The 18,032-nt window shown below is 35.8% G+C and overlaps 1 protein-coding gene across 1 annotated transcript; it reads left to right on the top strand.

Moving 5' to 3' along the window:
* Positions 1 to 990: 990 nt before the first annotated feature.
* Positions 991 to 9,916, top strand: LOC121729091. Its single transcript, XM_042117477.1, has 5 exons — positions 991 to 1,194; positions 1,721 to 1,802; positions 9,089 to 9,156; positions 9,513 to 9,742; positions 9,905 to 9,916. The coding sequence occupies exons 1-5, from the start codon at positions 1,032 to 1,034 to the stop codon at positions 9,914 to 9,916; spliced, it is 555 nt and encodes a 184-aa protein (XP_041973411.1). The 5' UTR covers positions 991 to 1,031.
* Positions 9,917 to 18,032: the final 8,116 nt, after the last annotated feature.

Raw genomic sequence — 18,032 nt, 5'->3', positions numbered from 1 at the left:
CAGAAGTGAAAACTTGATTATTAACGTTAACGTGCATTTTTTTTTGCACTCTTCTTTATCAACATGCAAATGATTTATAATAACAATAAACAAATCACTCTCTGTATAAGCACCGGCGCTGACGCTGAGTAATGAAATGATAAAACGAAACAAATCTCTTCTCACTCGCATGCGCCTGAAAATATATCTAGTACTTATTGTTTTTGTTTCACTGCTGCCGTGCCGCGGCGCCGTGCTGCTCGCCCGCCTGGCACTTGTCGTTTCATACTAACTGTCTGAACCTGTTTTCGCGCGACGCCGCGGTGCCGTGCGGTAAATAGTAGGCATCGGATTAACGATTAACGGACTTCTGCATATTAACGGAAGTTAACGAGTCCGTTAATATGTTTAAAAGTTAACTTAAAAGTTAATCCGTTAATCAAAATGTTAACTTCGGTAATTAACGATTAACGGATTAACGAGTTAATGCCCAGCTATGTTCTTGGGATACATCCTGGAGACAGACAGACAGACATACAGACAGACGGACAGACAACGAAGTCTTAGTAATAGGGTCCCGCTTTTACCCTTTGGGTACAGAACCCTAAAAATGATACCGTACTGAAAAATAATTGTAGGTAGGGTAAATGACTAATAGATTGGACAGTACTAGTCATTGGAAAAAGCACAAAAACAACATATTTATTAATGTTGCTTTAAAAACTGACTGTTTTTCTTTAAAAACGGGCATTTTCTTACTTTAAATATAGGAAATTTTTAGAGCAACATAAATAAATATTGTGTTTTTGTGCTTTTTCCAATGACTGGTACTGTCCAATCTGCTAGTCATTTACCTTACACAAGAATCAAAGGCTAGCCGAAGTGCCGAAAAAAAAATGACACTTGAGTCTTGACACTTGAAAGTTGACACATGACATGTTGTGACATTGTGATTTCGTAAAACTTGAAAATTTAAAGAATTAAAACTCTGAATTTTAATTTGTTTATTATTTAAATGTATTTAAACAAAATATTATAACAAAGTTTTTGCAATGACAACATCAACAACATCAACGGAGAAGGTCCCTAAAGACTGTACAGCGTGCAGACTTACTGGAGCAGTCGGTCTTGTCGGCATTGGAGCATACCTTGCTAATATTGCCTGGAAAAATAAAACTACACCCGGAAAACTTGTAATATCAACACTGTCACTAGGTAAGTATTATCGCTATTCAAGATTTTGTTTCTTATTTACTAAGATATCCTTATACTTAACTGAAAAAGTGTTGGTTGTGAGATGTATGGAAGCTCTGTCATATCTCTAGCTAACTATTATATAGGTCTACCAGAATCTGATGGCAAATTTTGACGGCAGATTTACAAAAAATATTCTTGGTCATTGGATACATTTTTATATTTGCATGTTTCACACAGAATAAGCCGCTATAAGGAAAAAAAAGGATCAAATGTTTTATTCCAATTACCCCGGCATTGCTAGAGTCAATTTAATTTCTCACTTTTTGCCATCAGATTCTGGTAGACCTATTGCTCTTTTATAAATTTATATGAGTTGGGTTAACTTCTATGTAAGTAAATTTTGAGATCGGCATTTTAAAACAAATAGTATTACAGATTATTGTTTACTTTGAGGAACATAACCATCAAAATTTTTTTTTGCTGGTTTTGAATTGTAATAATTGTTTATTTAAAACTATTAACATTTAAGTTTTTTTTCTTTCAGCTTTCATGACACTTGGAGTGCAGAGATATAAAAACGAGTTCCCGTTTCACAAAGTCAACAGTTCATTAAAAACTAAACTATGAATTAATAATGGTAGAGTATTTTTACAAAATTATCTCGATAGATGGTATGAGTATTTAGACAGTATCACTCAATAATCAACTACCAAGTTCCTTCAGTAAAGTGGAATAAGCGGAATATTATAAATGCCAAAATTCAGTTATTGGACAGTAATTACTGTTTATAGAGGCTTAGGGTGGGTTGCACGGTGCACCAGAGGCGTGGTTGTAGTTACAGTTATGGTTATAGTTAACCCATCGATCGTGGAATAATGCGACACAATAGCTTATCTATTGTTATCGCGGCCAGATGCGGCCGCTTAGGTCTTCATGAATTAAGGCTAACTTTAACCTTAACTTTGACAGATGACAGCTGGTCCGACAAGGCTTTAAATGAACGTGGGCGGGGGCGCTGCTGGTAAAGGAGAACTGTCAAAAATTGCGTTTTTGTATGATGACAGCGTTAGTTCCTTTTTTCGCCACATTCATTTTAACGCTTGTCGAGCTCAAGATTATCGTTAAATATGGCGTCCATTATTGACTTTAACCAAAGATTTGACATTTTGCATTGTAGTTAAAGTTGAAATTAAAGTTATAGTTAAAGTAATTTAGTGGACCCACCCTTAATGCTACATTTAACAATTATTCACACAAACTTAACCCAGTCTAGCTTACACAGGTCTGCATAAAGAATAGCAAAGTTTTTGAGCATAAGAGACATTAATTGTCATAATAATTATATCCGTCTGATGTCCAGATGTTCAAAATTGGTTAATAATACTACACACTGTCACTTGACAGGATGAACTAGCCAAGGAGATTTAAAGACAGATACTCCATAACAGAACCCTCAATAAATGAAAATCCCACAGCAAAACATTGTATATTTCTTTTGAACTGTATTATTACAAACTTGTTGTGTGTTGTGTAACTTTTTTTAGGAAGATAGAATAAATTATTATAATATTTTAAGAGTTATGTAGTTCATGAAATCATCTTGTAGTATAAATATCATTATAATTATGGTTAGTTACTTTATTGTTGCAGTTTATCACACTGTTGTTATGCCATTAAATTGTTTATGGTAAGATTAAACAAAATTATTGTAGTTTTATTGTTCCTATAATTACAATTTTATGCATTATGTAGTATGATATTTTAAACATTACTTGTTATTTACTTTTGGTTATATAAAAAGTAAGTAGCGGCATCTGTAGTGGTAGTTGTTCATTAGTTAGAATATTTTGTAACCTTGATAGCGAATATCACTGTTTTCTTGTCACTGCCACATAGTACCAACAGTCTATCATAGATGGCGCTGGAAGTTTTTTTATTTTATATTAGAAATTAGAAACAAGTAGTCAGGGTTCCCTACATTTTTTTTATTACTATCGAGCTAATTTTTTTAAGTAGTTTCATTTTCTATGGAACCCTACCTTACCTAGCCTAACCATGTTCTAGGGAAACCTGCCTAAAGCACACAGATCACTTGATACCGTGAAGCCAAACGAGCGTAATTTATGAGTTGTGAGTCGCAGAATTTCGGTCGCGTAAATATCTTTTCATACAAATCATGACTCACAAAATTACGCTCGTGTGAATCAAACAGGACTTTTGTATGAGACTGAATGCAGCAGAATTTCTGCCAGCCGAAATTCTGCGCCTCACAACTCACACATTACGTTCGTTTGGCTACACTCTTACACTCGCAATAATTGTGGTTTTTTTTTTATGAAATAAGGGGGCAAACGAGCAAACGGGTCACCTGATGGAAAGCAACTTCCGTCGCCCATGGACACTCGCAGCATCAGAAGAGCTGCAGGTGCGTTGCCGGCCTTTTAAGAGGGAATAGGGGAGGTTAGGGATGGGAAGGGAATAGGGGAGGGTAAGGAAGGGAATAGGGTAGGGGATTGGGCCTCCGGTAAACTCACTCACTCGGCGAAACACAGCGCTAGCGCTGTTTCACGCCGGTTTTCTGCGAGAACGTGGTATTTCTCCGGTCGAGCCGGCCCATTCGTGCCGAAGCATGGCTCTCCCACGTAATGTCACTGTTGTTCCGCCCAAACATTTCTGATCGACAATTCTGAATGGATAAAGCTTCCAGTAGCATTATCCATTCAGTCAAACTATCTTAGTGGGAGTTTTGACGTGGGAGAGCCATGCTTCGGCACGAATGGGCCGGCTCGACCGGAGAAATACCACGTCCTCACAGAAAACCGGCGTGAAACAGCGCTTGCGCTGTGTTTCGCCGAGTGAGTGAGTTTACCGGAGGCCCAATCCCCTACCCTATTCCATTCCCTACTTTCCCTTATTCCGTTCCCTTTCCATCCCTACCTTCCTCTATTACCCTATTCCCTCTTAAAAGGCCGGCAACGCACCTGCATCTCTTCTGATGCTGCGAGTGTCCATGGGCGACGGAAGTTGCTTTCCATCAGGTGACCCGTTTGCTCGTTTGCCCCCTTAGTTTATAAAAAAAAAAAAACGGCGGCACTTCGAGGCATTTAATGATTACTTTACTTTAAAAGTTTAAGGTAAAGACAGAAAATGGAAGGACATTATGTCGAAATCCCATTAAATTAAAGTTAAGTAAACATTAAATTATTAAACGAATTCTCTGCCATTAGATTTGTCTTTATCGTATTAACGACGAGTGCATCTCAGTCCCGCTTTGTATAAAATAGAGATATTATAGTTGGAATGATCGTAATAATATACCTATATTTTTAATCCTTTTATTAGTTAGGTACCTATAGTTACTTATAGAATTATTCTATTTAGTTATCTAAACATATAAATAAAATTGGAGTGTATGTTTGTAATATTGAAAGAACCTTTTTTTACTACATACATATGAATGTATATAGGGTACAGACACCAAAACAACATTTTTTTAAATTTTTGTTTGTATGTCTGTCTGTTTGTTCCGGCTAATATCTGAAATGGCTAGAGCGATTTTGACGGGAATTTTTTAGGCACATAGCTGATGTAGTAAGGAACAACTTAGGCTACTTTTTAACCGACTTCCGAAAAGGAGGAGGATATATTTCACCTTTTTATAAAGGAACCCTAAAATGCATTTTTTTTCTCTTCTTCATCTTTGCTTAAATCACATTTTGCTGACGCGGACGAAGTCGCGGGCAACAGCTAGTAACTTATAAGTATACCTACTTGACGCCCGTAACTCAGTGGCGCCAAAATTCGTTTATCGCGCGAAAACCGTACATTTTTCCAGAATATAAATATCCTTAGATGTCGTTTTCCGGGTATCAAAGTATCTCCATACAAAATTTCAGCAAAATCGGATTAGCAGTTCGAGCGTGAAGAGGTAACAAACAGACAGATAGACACACTTTCGCATTTATAATATATAATCTAGTAATAGATGACCGTTGCGCCAAAATTCGTATATCGCGCGGAAACCGTGCATTTATCCGGGATAAAAAGTATCCTATGTCCTTTCCCGTACTTTTATTCCCGACTCATAGTATCTCCATACCAAATCGGTTCAGCGGTTTGGGCGTGAAGAAGTATCAGACAGACAGATGGACAAAAAGACAGACAGACACACTATCGCTTTAATTTATAATATTAGTATGGAAGTGTGGTTAGAACGTCTCGGAATCGTTCAAGGTAAGTATTTACTTAGTAAGAGGCTACGTAAAAAGGCAGCTTAGGGCCACAGTAATAAGAAATGTCTAATTAAGTATATTTAGCGCAGGCTCCTAGGTACCGATTCCCGTAAGTCGAATAAAACTTCGACCGCGGGCCGCCTTACTCGCCCATGATATGCCGTAATAGGCGTGAGTGGGACAACCTGCGAAGCCAGTTTCGAGTTGTGAGAATCGGGCGCTAGGCTCGCTATATAATGTTTACTGAAGCACACACGGTACAGGGAAACCCTCGAAGATACTTGGACTATTTATATCGAGATAAATTAAAAAGTATTGATCGTTTCATTTAAATTGGGGGACAAACATTTACGCGGCTTCAAAAGCTCAAACGAAAACGGAGCTTAATTCGAGACAATTCTGTGAAAAAATATTTTTATTGGTTTTGTAGGTTTCAGGAGCAAATTGCGTAACTTCAAAACTAAGTCGAGTTAAGTCAGGCTCATCTGATAGATCACGACTTTTTTTATGAAATAAGGGGGCAAACGAGCAAACGGGTCACCTGATGGAAAGCAACTTCCGTCGCCCATGAACACTCGCAGCATCAGGAGAGGTGCGTTGCCAGCCTTTTAAGAGGGAATAGGGTAGGGGATTGGGTCTCCGGTAAACTCACTCACTCGGCGAAACTGTTTCACGCCGGTTTTCTGTGAGAACGTGGTATTTCTCCGGTCGAGCCGGCCCATTCGTGCCGAAGCATGGCTCTCCCACGTATAAGGCATCTAAGGCCAGCAATAGACGGACCACATCTTGCAGTCGGTCTCGGTCGGTTGCCGCACGGCGACAGACGCAGTATCTACCTTCTCAAAGTAGGTACTTGTTTTGAATCTGTTCGCAATCAAACATTTATGAGTTTAAAGAGTTTTGTCTTATCAGAGCGCGTTTGAAGGTTTGACATTTCATGAGAATACAATTTTTTAGTTTGATAGGAAACGGGCTGGATTGAACAAGCAATGAGTTTCTAAAATACTTAGTAACATAGAATATCATTGTTAACAAGAAACGAAACTTCATTAATGTTGTATTAAAATATTATAACCTGGGTGCAGATCTTTCATAGAGATAGCACAAAGTTAAAAGTGACTCATTATTCTATTTTTAAACCTTCCAACCAACCAACCTTCGTTTAAAAACCTGTAAGTTCTAAAGATAGCCTAGGTACCTACATCATATTATGTCTCTTAGGTATAAAGCTTATAAGGATAGAGTTAGAAGACTTTATAAGTTAGAAAGTAAAGCTTAAACTTTCAAAGCTTTGTTTAAGCCTTACCAGGCAAAGTAATTGTGTCGAGATTCGAGAAAGTGTTAAATGTGCCAGTATAATATATAACTGATTTCAAATAAATTTTTTATCAAGATAATGTAAATTCTGGGAAAAGCGTAGGATAGTTTGCATGCCGAAAAAATACGAAATAATAAGCTTATTTCAGCGTGACAAAGTTGCTGGTAAAATCTAGACATAATCGGTCTTACTACAAAAGATTTAAACACCTGTTGAACAGTTGATTAGAGAAAAATTCAATACAAAAATGGTATCAAAACAACTGTTCAATAGATGTTTAGTTTTTTGTGGTAAGACCGTAAAATTCTAACTTAACACGTCTAAAAATAGGTTAAACGTGCTTTCATGGTTTCGTAGGGCGCTCGTCAAAAGCTCTAAATGTGTCGTAGAAGTCGAGAAGTAGTGCTCATTAGTAGATATACTTTAAAAAAATTATGATCTAGATTCATATGCCTGCGACTCCGTTGCTCAAGTTTACGTGCTTATGCAAAGTGTAACGAAACTAAGTGATAATACTTTAGGGTGTGTATGTGTCCCTTATATACAGTTCACTGCGAAAGTAGCAGCGCTGAGCGAGCACTTTTTGTGATTGTACGGCCCCTCGTCATGAATTACAAAGGTGAAAAAAAAGTTACTCTTTCAGAGCTGCTACTTTCACAGCGAACTCTATATAGGGGACCCATTCACACCCTAAAGTATTGTGATTTAGTTTTGTTACACTCTGTATAGTAGATTAATTATATGCCTTTTAACAAGACCCAAAGCGTCTCCATACCAAATTGCTTCAAATCGGTTTAACTGCTTATACGTCAGAAGTAAACAGACAGACAAACTTTCGCATTTATAATATATTATTAGTAGGATATGTTTGATCAGTCGTAGGTATAAGTAATCAGACTTCTTTCCACTTCTTAGTTCTTGACTAGTGCAGTAGCAAAGTGTCGGTACACCATCGGCTTATCTTATGAATATTACATTACAATGTTAATGCCCTCTACAATCATTACTTTTCCATGGAAATGACTTGCACTATGAAAATACAAGGATTCCTGAAAGACGTTAAGAGTGTATTTCAGTAGATATGTAAGTAATATCAGGGACTTTTCAAAATCGTAATTTGGTACGGTTATGTCATTTTTCAAGCCCCACTGACAAGACGATTAAGATCAGTGATAGTCAAACATTTTTTTATACGGGCCACGAACATAATATTTTCGTCTTGGTGTAAACCGCACCCAACATTATTTAGGGTCAAAAAAATATCATTGAGTATTCTTAATAAACGATTTAAAAGTGTTTTTTTTTTTTGTTGTTTAACATCACTCGGGCCACCGATAAAGTTGAGAATAGCTGACTTAGAATGACTTGACATAGCCCGTCTAAATAACGTAGGTCCGCCACCAATACAACGGAATTTTAAAATAAAATACAGTTTTCAATTCAGACCATACGAAGAAAGCAGGAAGAAAATTCGCCGAAAATATGTCAGGAAATTAGTATTATAAGGAGCGTACCGTAATATATATATTGTTAACACAAGAAAATGGGAAGATGAAGGGTTTTATAGCCAATTTGTTCAAACACAACAGAATGACTACAACGACCATTGACTTCACATTACTGGCGTTAGGACAGACATTGTTAATGTGTAGAATGTCTCCAATACGAGTGCCCCAATGACCTTTTCAACTTGTTATGTACGGGCTTTTAAGTAACTGGTACAGGCAACTTAAGCAACAGAAAATAACAACAGTGTAATGGAGAAGAGTAAAATAATAGATAATCAATATAACAATTAATTATTAATAATATAACAGTCGCCATTGCGTGCTGTATTTTACCTTTCATTGGAAGTCTTATCAAGAAGTTATTGCCCGTATGGCATAAAGGGCTTAAGTCTTCATCAGTTATAGTCAACACTCAACAGTGTAGATGACAAGAAATTCTATTGTGAATATGAACATGACATTTGTTGCCGTTTCAAGCTGACAAATAAGTAGCTGTACGACGAACTATTATGCACCAATGTGTTGCACTTGCATAGAAACAACAATTTATATGTTCTCAGGGGCCCGTCTTTTAACCGACTTCCAAAAAAGAAGGAGGTTACCTGCAATATATAAATAGATAAATAAATAAACATTTTTATTTCGGTCTATGGACCATATTATAGTGTTAGTTAACATTTTACTAAATATTATCAATAGTGACGATCGCGATATTTGAAGTACGAAGTACTTATTATGAAACAACATGTTGCACAAAAACAATATTATGTTCAACAGCCTATCCTTTCTTCAATATCATAGATAGCGACGCAATAAGGCAACATTGAACGGACCACGCCGCCGACGTAAACAAGTCACGTTAATGATAAGACGGCGCCTCAGTCGCAGCCCGCCCGCCCAACGGCCAACGCACGTAACATGGGTACGTACGCCATATGTTTCGAATTTCGAACGTTTACTTTTTTATTGCAATGCTCTAACGCCAAAGGCTTAGGTATTCGAGGATTTTAGAGTGAGATGTGTTGATTTTATAATTTGAGTACCTATCTGAGATAATAAATAAATTGATTGGTATCTCTAATTAAGCTAAAATATAATTTAGGGTTATTTTTTATTGGCTTTAAGCTGGGTACAATTTATATAAAAAATGCAATAAAGCAAAGTCCAAAGATTAAAAAAACAATTCGTGGTTTTGCATTTATTTTTTACAACGCAGCAACGTTTTATTTCCTATATTTCCAATACAAAAGAGATAAGTGGATCGATGTTCGTTATCAGATAAGTCGGAGGATAGTGAGGCACCCTGGGGGACGCCGAGCACGGCTAGTGTCCTCCCCCCTCAAGCGTATAGGGGGGAATGGGATAGCACTAGCAACGCTTGGAGTGCAGCCCTAGGGGCTATGGGGGGAGCCGGCACCGTGCTGATCATAGCCGCGCTGCTCCTCATCTTCCGGAGACCACGGCGGAGTGACCAGCCCGTACTAGCTCCTATGGACGTTGGACAGAATGTGAGTACCTACAACTTTTACATAGTTAATACAATGTTATACAGTTAGTTAGCGTCGTATGGGATGGGAATGTGTGGTTGCCAAAACCCGATAATAAAGAAAAAGTTATGCAGTTTACAGTGTATAGTATGAGTACACCTTAAGCATATTATGCAATTACAGAGTATAACATGATATACAGTATACAGTGTTCTTGTTTCTACTATGTAGACTGTCTAAATCGTGGACACAAGCTTTTCGGATACCTTAAGGCCTACTTGCACAGATCTGGGTTAAAGTTGACCTCAGATTAAATGTTATCTCTTTCATAAAATATATGAAGAATGTAAGAGATAACACACTATTTATCCTGGTATTAATTTTATCCTAAATCTGCGCAAGTGGACCTAAGAGAACAGAACAATGCAGTAACACATCGCTCGCGCCTCTTTTCCGAGGTGTCAAGCCACTAACATTTTTTACCTTTTATAAAATTCATTACACTATAATGTTATTATTATAATGTAACATTGGAGTCTGCATACTCATGATGGATGTTTTGATTACGAAGTAGGTATATTTTCTATGAGGTACCTGCGAATACTATAATTTCCATTATCCAAATGCCATTACATTTTAATAAAAAATATTAAAACATGTCATCGTAAAAGAGTAAATACCAAAAATAATTAAGGTAAACGTTGTCTAACTCTAAAAATAATTTCTTGCAAGTTTTTCATTTACTTCATAAATGAAAAACTCGCAAGAAATTATTACAGCTTTCTCGAGGCTTAGCCTGGCTTCATTTTAATTAAACAAATAATAATCTATACATTTTTAATCAAAACTTAGGCATGTAAAAACGAAACTATTTTGTATACTTCTGAGATACACCACCAATTATAAAGTTAACATTCACGCACTCAGATACATTTAATAATTAGTAATTACTCAACTATAATTTAATGAAAAGTTTGACATACATAATTTTGAGTTTATGTCAAAGTTTTTAACTTAAAGTTACCGCTGACTGCACTCTGAGTGAGGACTGAGGCCGTTAGGCGATTAAATAATAAATAGTCTCTTGATGTCCATATTTTGTCCTTATATCTATCAATGACCTTTTCTAAGTTAAAGAAAATACAATATTATTTACTGAAAGTGAATAGTGTACGCACTGTTGAAGAGTGTTTATAATATTCAAAGCCATACTAAAGAGCACATACTGTAAACGCAGTCACCGTAAAATTAAGTTGAGGGGTGAGCTGGAATATCTGATAGCGTATTCGTAATGTTATCAAATATCAAATGACGGTGTCATAATATGATATATTGCTACAAATTTTTTCACGCTAGAGGCAGCACCAGCCCAGGCAGTAAGGCTCGCGGCGAGGCGAGCACTCTCAGTGTCATATAATTTTAAACTTTATCTTCATTATTGTAATGCATAGTATCGCTTGAGAAGTCTACGGCCGCCCGTGGCCGCTCGTGGCCGCTCGTGGCCGCTCGTGGCCGCTGGGATTTCTCAAGCGATACTATGTATCACAATAATGAAGATAAAGTTTAAAATCATATGACACTGAAAGTGCTCGCCTCGCCGCTGCCATTCCGGTGTGGCGCGGCCCGAAATAAAAAGTTTTGTTCATTGGTCGGATTGTTTATTGTATGCGCTGGTAGTACTCTTTGCGTTTTATGAATTTTTATATATGAGAAGGTAAGGTTTTTATTACTTTTCGAAAATGTAGCTGTCAATTGTTTCTGCTAATCTGAGATTCACTGCTGTCAAAAGAAGATAGATATAATATTATAATACTGGTACATAGGTACCACCAGCTTTGCTCATTTTAATATAAAAATAATAATATTTTTATTTCATACTCGGTGACCCGGTTAACTTCATATCATTTCCCTCCGTATATAAACCTTTCTCTGAACTTCCACGAATATTTCAAGACTAAAAATAGCCAAATCGGTTCAGCCATTCCCAAGTTATAGCGAGACTAACAAAATTGATTTTGTTAGTTAAAATTCATTTTTATTTGTATAGATTACTTTAGCATGAATGTATGTTAACCTTTTATTAGTATATGTATCCTAGTATGTGTATATTATAATAATTAAGGTTGACCTTTGATTCCAAAGTCTTCTGGCAAGCAAAAAAGGTTTCACGCCGCCTGGGAAATTGATGCGCCGTAACGAGTTTATACCCGCCCTTAACTTTATCTAAATTAAATGGGATTTTTATTTGGACCTTTAACCTTTATTATAGTTTTAAAACAAATCAAAACTTATATTATATAATTATTATTATTAAAAAACATGATTAACCCTTTAACTTTTTTAGTACTTATGTAGTTGACGCCGTTGGTTCCGTAGTTAGTACATTTTTATTTTTTGTATCAGTATACAGTACTATTTTGACTGTTTGTTAACTTTTTAATAAATACAAAATAATTGGGTTCAAATGATCAAGTTGATTGAAGTTATACTCTCAACTCGCCTAAGTTAATCAATTTTCGAAAGTTTATTTAAAGAAACATTCAAACAAGACAAGTTTAGTGTAAAAATAAATTCAGTTATCGTTACGAAAGCTTTTATTTCCCTCATTGCCTTTTTCTATGTAAAGTTGCTCATAACAATAATCCATATAGTGAAGAGAATCACCAAATCGTTATTATGCCCTAAATATATGTAAAAATATAATATTATGATCCTTATCCTGACAGGTATATTAGATTTCGTTTGTGATTAATACATTATATAATCGAAGTGTCTAGTCGTCCGCTAATAAAATAAATCTTAGTCGTCCGATTACCGGATGAATTAAAAAAAAATTAGTCGTCCGGTAAGCGGATGGATTATTATTTTTATATTCATCCGGTAATCGGACGACTAAGATTTATTTTATTCATCCGTATAGCGGACGTCTAGCAACAGCTTACGATGGTGTCTAGTCGTCCGCTAAACGGATGAATAATATAAATTTTAGTCGTCCGATTACCGGACGACTAGCAACAGCCTTATATAACTTCCTGTTTTATTTTACACTTGATTGTAATAAATCTGAACGAACGCAAATGTGTGTCAGTTACCTTTATGTTCAAAATGCAAAACAGTTAATTTAGATGAATTTGATATTGAAATAGATATTATAGTCACTGCTGCACTCAGAGAATATTAATCACTTAACTGTAATTATTAAATGAAGAATTCGACATAAGCATTTAAGCAGATAGCAGCAAGATTTAAGTAATTAATATTCGTCCATAGTGCGACAGTTACCGAAAAGACAGGATAGTTGTTATCGGTAATTACGGTCTCGGCGAACTAATCAAGTTTCGGTTTTCGAAGTAATTACGGGCAATGTCGAGTAGTTTGTAACTTTATCTCACAAACAAAGACAGAATTAATAGAAAAAATACGCTGTAAAGATGGCTGTCCGACCTTTGCCAAAAGCGACCGCGACTGCCATAAATTCAAATAATTAAATGCCACTTTTTGACCTAGGCTATAGGTTCAGTTTTGCTCTACACCGTTGAAAAGTAGCATGCAGAGGCGGCATGGGTCGCTAGACCAATGTCGGTAAATGAAACCAATAGCCTAAGCCACGAAGTGGTATTTTTATGGTTCCCAAAATGTAAATACGCTATAAAAAGCTATTACTAGGACTTCGTTGTCTGTCTGTCTGTCTGTCTGTCTCCAGACTGTATCTTAAGAACCGCTAAAGCTAGACTTCTGAAATTTTCACAGATTGTGTATTTCTATTGCCGCTATAATAACAAATATTAAAAACAAAATAAAATTATTAGTTAATGGGGGCTCCCATACAACAAACGTTTTTTAGCCTTTTTTGCTCTAAATCAATAATGGCAACAAGTAGACACTTGAAATTTTCACAAAATCTTCAATTATGTTATGTGTATTTTCATAATAAAAAATTAAATAGTAGGAGTCCTAAACATAAAATACGGTCCCATCCTGAAGAAAGCGTGAAACTTGGCATGAATGTAGCTGTCATATGTGTGCTTCAATGTAGATATGGAAGCACGTCCAGAAATAATGGTTTCCCCCCTTCTCCCCTCTTTTTATCTCCCTCATTTCGGTTTTTCGAATTTTGGACGAAAACGATAAGACTGAGGAGCTTACTCTTCAAAGATGAAATCATCGTCGATAAATTACCTAAACAACGATACTACATTATATAGTGGTAAGATTAATTTATTTCTGTTTACAGCCACCAACGTATTAGGAAATTGTAAAAAAAATGCAAACTTTTTTTTCTTGCTCCATTTATAGGAAAACGACAAGAGTGGTGTTAAAATAGGTTAAAGAAGTTAGATACCTTATACACTGAGCTACAAATTGACACCTATTTCATAGTCGTAGGGGCATTACTTCCAGAGTTACAGCTTGCCGCGTCCGACTCAAGTACTCGTTTTTTTACCTTTTTACAATTGCTTAGATTTAGAGCTAAGGGTTTCAAGAAATTTATTAAAAATACAGTAAAATACAGTGAAAATTATGTAGTTGTCATATATGTGCTTTAATGTGGATATAGAAACATGCCAAAAATTATTTTTTCCCCCATCATCCCCTCCCCGCCTTCATATATGCTAAATCGTGGTTTTTCTTATTTTTATGAAAACGGGTTCAGCTATCAGAAAACTGTCAAAGAACAATATATTGTTTATTAAATTCTCTACAATATTGTCTTTGGACGTATGTTGATAGGACTTAAAGTTTACAAAATATGTACGTGCAACTTTGAAGTTTTTTTTCTTAATGCAAACATTTTACCATAGATAGTACTATATTTTGTGTACTAAATACCTAAAAGCAAAGCTATGGCGACAGTAGGGGTGCGGGGCGGTGGAGTGGGATGTAGCCTTGCCTGCCCGACCCGACGGGCAACGACCGATCAGTCCGCCCGCTTCGTCTGAGCTACGCGGATGTGGCATGCTTCTATATCCACAATAAAGCACATATATGACAACTAACTTCTTTAGCCTATTTTAACACCACTCTTGTCATTTTCCTATAAATGGAGCAAGAAAAAAAAGTTAGCATTTTTTTTACAATTTCCTAATACGTTGGTGGCTGTAAACAGAAATATATTAATCTTACCACTATATAATGTAGTATCGTTGTGTAGGTAATTTATCGACGATGATTTCTTCTCTGAACAGTAAACTCCTCAGTCTTATCGTTTTCGTCGAAAATTCGAAAAACCGAAATGAGGGAGATAAAAAGAGGGGGGAAGGGGGGAAAACATTGATTCTGGACGTGCTTCCATATCTACATTGAAGCACATTTATGACAGCTACATTCATGCCAAGTTTCATGCTTTCTTCAGAATGGTACCATAAAATTGATTTTTGTTAGGACAAGGAGCCGTACTAAAATTAAAATTGAATTATATTTAAGAAACACAAACACACCTATACAAAAAGAAACACAATTTGGCCTATTTTTGGTCTATAACATTACGGAACCCCTCGTGCGCGAGTCCGACTCGCACTTGGAAGATTTTTTATTTTTATTTTTGTCGGTCGCGGTTGCCACCTTAAGATCGTGATCGGGCGCAATATATTTTCATCAAACAGTGTCTTGGGGAGTTAGATTGAACTTCGATAAAGTTACGAAACAACGTGACGGTACTCGTAAACACCCTGTCAAACGATTCCGATAAGAATTTAAATCAGCAAAGGCCCTCAGGTTTAGTAAATACTTATATTTAATTTAATGTATGTTTTACATAAGCTTTGAACATTTTCTGTGAAACTATATTCATAAAATTAAGGAAATTATGTTTTTTATGGGGCGTTAAAAATAATTAAAAAGTAATAGTGTATGTCTGTCTGTTATCTATTACGTTTTAACTGCTAAATCCATTTAGATAAAATTTGGCATGTAGATATTATATTATTTTTTGAATCCTGGTAACGTAAAATAATTTAACTGCAGATAAATTTACGGTTACCGCGAGGTAAATTAATTTTTGCGTTTCTTATGCATACAAGATTTTCAAGTCTCGAATATGTCTTCTTATTAATTCAATAACGATTAACATAGACCAATCAACAATCAGAGAAAACAGGAAAAGACGTCTGTTTCGTATACTAATGAAAATTGACCTTTCCCTTTAATTAATCACAAAATGTAGGTTAATTTTCTTTCCGACTGATGAAAAAGATAATCTTAAGTACGAGTTGACTTTTTAATTAATTTAATATGCAATAAGAAATACTAATGTTGAACGTTAAGCCTGTTACCTTGTTGTAAATAAATTAAATTAATGTGAAATGAAAAAATTTAAAGGTTTAGAAAAATTAAGGATATTTTAGGCATTTCATTTTTTATTACTAAGTACCTACTGACATTCTGACACTATAAACCAAAAGACTGACGGCGGAGGCGGAGGCGGAAAAGACTCGGAGACATAATATAATTACTCAACGTTAAATGATGAAAAGTTTGACAGAATTTAATATTGACTGTCTTTTTTTTATGAAATCAAATCTTTATATTAATACGTGAGAGAAAAACTTTGTAACCCTTTTTACGAAAAATGGGGAAACATAGGTGCATGAAATTTCGCACAGTTATAGTTTATATGGTGAAGGAGTGTATCGAACTAATATTATTTTAAAATTATGCTTTTATAATATATATTTTTAACAAATAAAACGTTACACACACTACGACACTACCTACTAGAAAAAATGACAGATTTTTGAGTGACAAGCCTATACATTATTTTTTTATTTATGGTTGGAGTCTGTTGACAACAAGTTGACAAATTGAAAATGGATTATTGTTTTTTTTTTATTTAATTTTAGATACTATTAGACAATGCTTAAACGGCCAGTTTGAGATCAGCTGAGTCCCAGAGACAAGAATTGAAAAAAACTATGATGAAGTCAATATTTTTTACAAAATATAGGTAGTAGTCCTAATGTCGTTGCAAGTAAGGTCGAATTTCGACCATTGGGCGATCTCTAGTATTCATTAAATCTCCTCAATCTCAAATTTGGACCCGTACTTTAGGCGCGATGTTAAAACAAAAACCCTTGCATTTGCTAATAAAGGTATTGTATAAAGCGCCATCTGAATTAAGTTCCACGAACTTCACGAAGCTTTTCATGTGGTAGTAGAGAAAAGAAAAGCTCATCTGGGCTTTACGTAATACTCGAAAACGCCAACAGATGTCTCTGATAACATTCTCGTAGCACCCTCTACGCCGTAGAGCCACCTCGTAGAGGCTCTACGAGCGGTCTACGCGAATTCAAAAAATTCTCGTAGCACCCTCTACGCCGTAGAGCTACCTCGTAGCGGCTCTACGGGTGGTCTACGCGAACAACAATTTACTCGTAACGTGTAGTGCCCGGTTTTTGGACAGGAGTTTCTATTTACTAGTGCTTTTGATTGGCTCACATCAAATAGTTACTCAAGAACGCTATTGAAAAGGAAAACTTCTGTCATAAAATCTTAGAAACAGGGCATAGAACATATAACATAATTATTTTCTGTGAGAATCTGTGTATATTTCCAAGAGATTGAAAATAATTGTGTATTCAACAGTTACAAATAGATCATACTACATTATGAGTTCGAAACCATATTGTAAATGTTAAAAGATTGACAATCATGTAATTCATTAGAAGCAGAATAATTAAATTAGTTTAGTAGAGCAAAGCAGGAATTTCTTTCTTTAAGACGTAATACACAAACACGCACGCAAAAGCCTCTGCAGGTATAACTAATAGTCATCAACAGAAACTAAAATCTATTGTTCTAATAGAAATAATTTTTGACTACCTCTGTGGCTCAGTTAGCTAGACTTCGACTTAAGCTGAAGGTCGCGGATTCGAATTCAACTGAGGGGACAAAAAGTTAATTTCTCTAAAAACTTATTTCTCTTACTTATTATAAAATCTGAATTAATAATTATTGTAGGTAAATTAAATTGTTATATTTAGCATAAGGTACGATGGGATTGACATCGTCTTTTTGTACAAAAATTCCTTTAAATAAAAAAAGAAAAAAATCGGAATTATGTATGGCATGAAATAAATGAATTTCCGTTGTCTGGTTAACACAACTTCTAGAACTAAGCACGGGGCCTGAAAAAAAATACAAAAGTTGTAAAGGTTATCTCAGTATTGTTAACCGATAGTACAATATTCACGTGCCGTCGCCCGGCTGAGTGCATCCCGGCCCGATAAAAGCAATAACACCAATATACACCACACCCCTCCCCCCTGCGCCCCCTCCCGTGCCCGCACACCACCTCGCACCGTCAGCAAAACAG

This window comes from Aricia agestis, chromosome 7 (assembly GCF_905147365.1).
Source record: "Aricia agestis chromosome 7, ilAriAges1.1, whole genome shotgun sequence".
In the NCBI taxonomy this organism is placed as follows: Eukaryota; Metazoa; Arthropoda; class Insecta; order Lepidoptera; family Lycaenidae; genus Aricia; species Aricia agestis.
This window is presented reverse-complemented; position numbering and strand designations above follow the sequence as displayed.